The following is a 7810-nucleotide window of genomic DNA, read 5'->3' on the forward strand; positions in this document are numbered from 1 at the left end:
AAATATGAAAATAAAACCACCGAATGTAAATCATGATTGAAGCTATCATGCTCAATAAATGTATCATAAATTATAATTAAAATCAATTAAAGCATCATGCATGTCATCCATGTGACTTATGAAACAATGATATACTATTTGTAGTCATTTGTTTAATTGTAGGAAATCCATAACGTTACTTTCAGTTTCAATTAATACAGATGGCTTTTGACACGTCTGTCTCAATAAACAAAACAAAGTGTAAAAAATGTTTATTAAAAAGTACATGTAAAAAGTAATGAACAAAGCTATGAATATGAAAAGTTACAAATACTTCTATTACAGTTAGTCCAGGTCATTAATAGTCCCGTCAGACAAGGCACACAACTAACCACTACTGTGGGTACTCAAGATTACTATTCAATGTGAATAAAAATATTATTGAAATGATCAGCATATTGTCAGACAGACATTTTAATACTGAAACTTTGATAATGAGACACATAACCTTATGAAATACCATATCTCATACATCTTGTTTGCTGGTATAAATCAGTTGAGTAAAGCGTCTTTAAAATCGAAATAATACGTTTAATAATGTTCACAGTTTTTAAATATGTTTCAATTAACCCTCTTACAGTAGCAATGTAATTTTGATAATTTGATTATCTTTGTTGCTGACCTTGGACATTTTGTTGTTGATATTTTATCTAGTTTTCATAAAACTAAGCATATGTAAGTGGTAATTAATTTGTACAACGGCACAGATGTCACCTCATAACAATGCCCGAGTACACTGTGTGGTCAACTGCTTCCTGTAAAAACATGAAATACAAGAAAAAATAATTTATTGAAACATTGCATTGGTTTGGTTTGGCTTTGCTATGATTCAGTGAGTGAAAATACATATTGTTTTCATTATTACAATGTTTAATCTTTGTAGGACTGTACATAGATTGCACTTTTAGGGTAAAGCCAAGAGTCACAACAAGTAAAGCACATAGTGTTTGTGTAGTGCTGGGCAAAGATTAATCGCGATTAATCACATACAAAATAAAAGTTATTTTTTTGCATAATATATGTGTATGCACTGTGTGTAATTATTATCAGAATTTTTTTATTTATATATCTTTTTTATGTATGTATATGTGTATATATATATATATATATATATATATATATATATATATATATATATATATATATATATATATATATATATATATATATATATATATATATAGAATATATAGAATATAAAAAATATAAATAAATATATATAAACATGTAAATGTTTCATAAATACATACATGAATTTGTGTGTATTTATGTATACATAATAATTACATACAGCACACACTTTTATTTTGGATGTGATCACAATTAATCTTTGCCAAGCACTATATATATATATATATGAAGATTTCATTGCAAAACGAGATAAATCCGTTTTTAACATTTTTGTCAAAACATGTTTATTATTATGTTATGTTATTATTTTGTTTTATGGTGCTACTTAGCTGTATCTTTTAAGTTATGAAGGTTTTAATGAAAACAAACCAACTGCAGTTAAATTGATATTAATTTGCACAACCAAAAAACAAGATTTCTGAAAAATAAAAAAACGGAGTTATCTCGTTTTGCAATGTATATATATATATATGTATATATACACATATATATACATATACATATATATTTATATATATATATATATATATATATATATATATATATATATATATATATATATATATATATATATATATATATATATATATATTTATTTATTTATCAATTGTGTTACATTTGTTTGTACCACTAGGGGGCATCATGTACCTATGACTGACCCTGCCTGTGAAATCCAAAATACATAAAAGATGCTTGTGGCACTTAAAGGTGCAGTGTGAAAATTTTAGCAGCATCTAGTGGAGTGGTGAGGTTGCGAATTGCAACCAACGGCTGAGTCCACTGCTCACCCCTCGCTTTTGAAATGCATAGAGAAGCTACGGTAGCCACCACCAGAAAAACATGTCATCGTCGGAGACAACTTAGAAAAAAAAGTTTGTCTGTTAAGGGCTTCTGTAGAAATATGGCGGCACAAAATGGCGACTTTCACGTAAGGGGACCCTCTGTGCATGAAGATAAAAATGTCTCATTCCAAGGGAATAAAAACATAACGGTTCATTATAAAAAGGTCTTTATACAACCCTGATAATATAGTTTTGTATATTATTTTGCATTTCTGCCAAGAGATCCTAAAAATTACACACTGTACATTTAAAGGCTCTGATGCCTAACAATATTCAGTATTTAGCATGCACAGCACAAAAGCAGGCCAAGCATAAAATATATTAGGATAACTACAGTGCTTTGCAAATGACATCCAAGGTCACATTATTCACAAACGGAAACGTGAGCGCAATATTTTGTCTCTTGCATGCAGACACAGCAGATCTTTGTCTGTGTGCTTGAATACAGGCCAAAGCTTTGAAACAAACCACAGGAGCTCAGAGCAAGATATACAGCTCACACATCAACACAAATCTCTTACCAGACTCTTTTTACTGCGAGCAAAAAATGTTGTACTGGCATAATGTATCCCTTCCACATCAGTCTGAGCTGTTTTTAATAATAAACACAGTTTTCAGACAAGAAAAGAGTCTGAAATTGTGTCTTTAAACAAACTAATATTTAACAGATCTTTGATTATGTTTTGCACAAAAATAATGAAAACTGATAATACTTGCCTTCTGATCTTTTATATCTAAAGTAGAAAAGGTACATCACACCTAAAGCGGCAATTATTAAGAGCACTAAAACCAGACTAACAACTATCTTTCCCCATTGTGGATTCTGGATGGTTGCTGTAATAAAATAAAAACAATAAATTAAAAAACTTCACAGCAAATCTCTTGGTTACTGATCATAAAAAAAACACATTAATTTATCACCAATTAATGTAATATATTATAATGTGCTAGTTCTTTCTTTATAAGATGTCTTACCCGAACATGACAGACACGAATCTTTGATGTTGAGATGTTGAGTTTGGTTTGTGATGGGATTGCTCACCACACAACTGTATGTGTTTGTATCCTGATATTCAACCTCCAGAGGTAGAAAGAGTCTGATGTTGAGATCAGACACAATGATGTTGGACAATAAACTGTTTCCTTTGTACCAGGACAGACTCACATCTCTCATATTCAACACTGAACACAACAACAGACATTTTGAGATTGATGATCTTTCTGAAGATGATGAACATTGGGATGAGTTTCTGGTGACGACAGGAATGGGCAGTGGTGCTACAAAAATGAGAATAAATAATAATACACAGATAAAAGTAAATACATAAATACACATTTTGGTCACACTCACCATAGACAGTAACGGTAAAACTCTTGTATGCGATATTGTCTCTGCTGATAGTTAGTTTATAAAGTCCAGTATGTTCAGTTCTGATGTTTGTGATCGTGAGAGATCCAGTCTGACTGTTCATCTGTAGATGATCTGTAAATATCCCATCCCTTTTGACAAATGTAAAGTTAATCTGGCCCCTTGTAATGATTTCAGCTAGACGAGTGGTTTGTTGAAAAGTCCAAGTTAGCTGCATCTCTCGTATTTGAGTAATATCAGTGTGTAGAGTAACAGAATCTCCCTCCATCACTGACACTGACTTCACTTCATCTCCATCAACAACAAACACACCTGAAACACAAAGAGAAAAAAAATTCAGATTACTTTTGAACAAAATTAATTTAAGACAGTTGACACATCCTCACTAAAAACAGGCCTATATAAATATAGACCAAATTTAAATTTCATTCTTTGGGGATAGGAACTTGACCTCAACAACGCAATTAAAGTCGACGTTGCTTACCCAGCTAGAAGAAAAAAGTTCTAAGAACGTTCCCTGAAAGTCCCCGAAAGTTCCCAAAAACATTCTGCCAACGTAAAAAGTGTCCAGTTTTCTTTAAGCTCTAGGAACGTTTCTGTTGTCTGAACGCTAGAGGAATGCTACACTTTACCATTTTTAAATGTTATGAAAATGTCATGCTTTATTTTACCATTTTTAAACGTTATGACAATGTCATGCTTTAATGTTCACACAATGTTTAAAACAACAGCTGTTTATTATATTGACTTGTTTAATTTTTATGTAAATGATAGAGAAACATTGCATTTTATTATTTTATAAAACATTATTTCTGAATGTTCAGTAAATATATTGCTGTAGAAAACACAATTCACTTATTAGGTTTAGATGTTGATGTTTGTTTCATTTATAGTCACCCTTATTGTGATTAGTATTTGTTTTAGTTGGGCTCTTGACCCTTGACGTTTTGCTTGCTAGTTTTTTCCTGATTGTGTTAACTTTGTGGTAATGCACCACATTTGTTATGAAAAGTTAATAGTATAATTCTGTGGTACTTGGTACATAATGGTAAAGATCATCACCTAATTCATTTACTAATCAAAAGTTTATTTTCTGTCAAAAGTGTAAATGAGATCCAGCTCTTTCACAGCAGTTTGTCATTAAGGAGTTTAAGAAAACTTTGGATTAAAAATGGTAAAATGTAACATTTCGCTAACGTTCAGACAACAGAAACATTCTTAGAACTTAAAGAAAACTGGACACTTTTTACGTTGGCGGAATGTTTTTGGGAACTTTCAGGGAACGTTCTTAGAACTTTTTTCTTCTAGCTGGGATATCTTGCCCCCCTGCTCTCGCATTTTTCAAACTGGCACGGTTTGAATATGTTTAACCGTTACGGTTGCCGCGGCGTGTCCTTCGTCTCTTACTCAAAGGTTCACGTTGCTATTCCGCAATTGTTCAAAGTTCTCTTTCTACATAAACTCCAGGGGAACAGTGAAGTCTATATGACTTGATCAAAGTGTTTTTCTTTGGAAAACGTGTACTTTACGACGAGGCATTGTAACAGGTTACATCATTTTTTATTTCATATTTTATTCCATTATATTTAATAAAATGTCATGTATTACATAATCAGTACTCAAGTAAAAGTGAGTAGAAGTTTTGCTTAAAAGTAAGAAAGTGCTAGATTTATAAGCTATTTAAGTATAAATCACTTACCACATGCGAGCCACAAGCACAGACCGAGTAAAACAGATTTATGAGTCATATAATATTTGGCGGATTGTATTGAGGAATAAATCCATGAATAAACAAGTCCAAGCTTTAAAACATCCTCGCTGTCCTTCAAAATCATGGCATTGGTTTCAGTTCTTAAATCGATGCAATCGAAAAAGTTAAAAAGAGAAACAACTGAGCATGAATGTTAAAGATCAACACAAAGAAAACTTCACCGAAAACAAAGTGTTTGCGTGTTGTTAGATCGTTTGGTAGACGCTATTTCTGTCTGGAATCATACAACATAATACTCTTTTCTCGGAGGGGAATTCAGCGCAGCGCATAAACTCTGTTTACGGAGAACTTTCAGTTTCTTTGGTGCTGCTCCCCGCGTCTCTCCTCACTGTTTATGGGATTCTGGTGTATAGAGACAGAGCGCAGTTATGCAAATTTGAAAACCACGCCCACCGGGGGGGAAAGCGATCCAACAGTCTTCATTGACTTTGTATTGCGAGAAGCCGCCTCCTTGTCATTTCTGGCTTATAACAAAAAACTGAATAATGCCTAAAAGCTGCTGTGTGACAATATGTACAGCTAACAAGCCAAATAACCCAGAAATAAGTTTTTATAAGCTGTCGAGCCGTAAAACCCAGCCTTTAAGGAGAATAAAGTGGATCGCCGACTACGTTTCCCCCTATTGGACGCAGTTCTACTAATAGAAGTTCTACTAATAAAAGTTGGCTGTATCCACTTCTGTGTCTCTAAACGCTCGTCCTTTGGGGTCGACAGCTTATAAAAACTCATTTACAGATTAAACTTAAAAACAGATTAATACCTAAAAGCTGCTGTGTGACAAGGTGTACATCTAACAACCACAACAAACCAAATACGTTTTTATAAGCTTTCAACTTAAAAAAAAAACGAGCGTTTAAAGACACAGAAATGGAAACAGGCAACTTTTCATAGTTTTGCCAAGATATGTTTACTACAAAATGGCAAATTCTTGTAAGGGATAACAAACTATGTTTATATTTATTGTAATAATAAAAATAATAGTTTCATTAGATCGTTGCCCTTACTTGTATTTGCTAACAGCTGTCCTTTGATATTAATTAAGAGATTTGTTTTATTGGACAAATTTAGCATATTTTTGTATTTCTTTAACATCAGCTTAAGTTAATGTCGCTTTGTGTCTAGTGAGAGTCTTGAGAGGTTACAACCCACAGGTAATAAATAAACAACCAAACAACATCAACAATTAAAACAAACCTGTTTATTACCAGGAATATATAATAAGAAGACACCCGTAGATTAACTAGTTATACAAAAAGAGTAATTAAACACTCTGATCATTTAGCAGTGCAAGTCATCCATGAGTCAAGTAGTGTGACTAGCCTACATCATCCACATGATTAAGGGTAAGAAGTCCCTAGAAGTCTCTAAACAGACCACTGCTCATCACCTGATCACAATTAATATACATCTCACAACTTCAGTACAAATGAATTCTTAAAAATAAACTATGAGCAGGTTGCCAGGTGAGGAAAGAGGAAGCTGTCTTTGAGTGATGCAAGGCAACATCCTGTCTGAAACCTAAAAGTATTATTATTAGTTAAAGTCATGTAACGCATATAGGCACCCATAAAAATAAATCTACTCACTATCATGTTGAAACTTTTTTCTTCACGCAAGTACATCTTTATACAGTAGATGTCTAATACAGTGCCTAGTTTTTTATAAAATGGTAACCACTGCTACCAGACTATAAATGATATTCATTTACAAGGACAAAAGTCACCATTGTCTTTATAAAGAATGGACCTGAATGGAAATCTCTCCGTCCTCTGACTGGATGAATATCTGTGTTGTACTCTATATGCCAAACTGGAGTATTTATTCATTGTGTCAATTCAATGTCAGTTCTCACTTGTGGGTTTCATATTGAACAAACACAAATGATGTACAGCAGTACAAGACGTCAAAAATGAAAGACAACAAACACGCCAAACAAGCTCATCTTAACGATAAGAGAACAAAAGAGCTATAAAAAGATTTAATGAGTTAATGACACTAATGAAACCTAAAGGACAAACTTGCAGTGTCAAGCTACTATTTATATACAGCACTGGCCCAAGATGCTGGAGTAAGACGCATCTTCAATCTTTAAAAAAGTGCTTCAAAGTTCTTCACTGTGCCATAGAAGAACCACTTTGGTTCCCCAAATAACCATTTCTTTCATTTATTTTAATAATCTTAAAAAAACACATATGTTTCACAGACCAACCTTTCTGGTTATTATATGGGAGGAGTGGATGGTGACAGCCTCTTCAAGCTTGAAAAAACCCAAAAGTGTAAAACAAATTCCTTCACAGGTTACGACATGATGTATTATTTTAAGTGTGCAAAAAGCAGAAATATGTTTCGTGAACACATTTAGTCCTGTGCTTCTCTTCTCTCTCTGAATTGTTGTTTAGTCAGTTTTAGGATGTTTACTTGTAAATAATGTGTAACAACTGAAACAACAGCGATATCCACAACAAGAGCAACAAAAAAGTGGAGGAGTAAATGTCGTCAGGAGACTTAAAATATACACTCCAAAAAATGCTGGGTTTAAATCAAATGCTGGGTTCAAAATAACCCAGCATTGGGAAAAAAATGTATGAGCCCAACCCGCTGGGTTGTAATGTAACCCACACTCTAAAAAAATCCGTAAAAAAACGGACAAAGTACTGT

At 33.0% G+C, this 7810-nt stretch overlaps 1 protein-coding gene across 2 annotated transcripts; it reads right to left on the reverse strand.

Annotated features, from left to right (window-relative positions):
• Nucleotides 1–239: 239 nt before the first annotated feature.
• On the reverse strand, nucleotides 240–5467 carry LOC141359264 (uncharacterized). Of its 2 annotated transcripts, XM_073861417.1 has the most exons (6): nucleotides 5081–5467; nucleotides 3364–3693; nucleotides 2988–3290; nucleotides 2730–2846; nucleotides 2534–2601; nucleotides 240–794 (listed from the first exon to the last, which is right to left on the reverse strand). In XM_073861417.1, the coding sequence occupies exons 1-6, from the start codon at nucleotides 5214–5216 to the stop codon at nucleotides 750–752; spliced, it is 999 nt and encodes a 332-aa protein (XP_073717518.1). In that variant the 5' UTR covers nucleotides 5217–5467; the 3' UTR covers nucleotides 240–749. The 2 variants fall into 2 exon arrangements, with proteins under 2 accessions (XP_073717518.1, XP_073717519.1); XM_073861418.1 differs by lacking the exon at nucleotides 2534–2601 and having other exon boundaries at nucleotides 5081–5465.
• Between the last annotated feature and the right edge of the window lie 2343 nt (nucleotides 5468–7810).

Source organism: Misgurnus anguillicaudatus, chromosome 23 (assembly GCF_027580225.2).
Source record: "Misgurnus anguillicaudatus chromosome 23, ASM2758022v2, whole genome shotgun sequence".
In the NCBI taxonomy this organism is placed as follows: domain Eukaryota; kingdom Metazoa; phylum Chordata; class Actinopteri; order Cypriniformes; family Cobitidae; genus Misgurnus; species Misgurnus anguillicaudatus.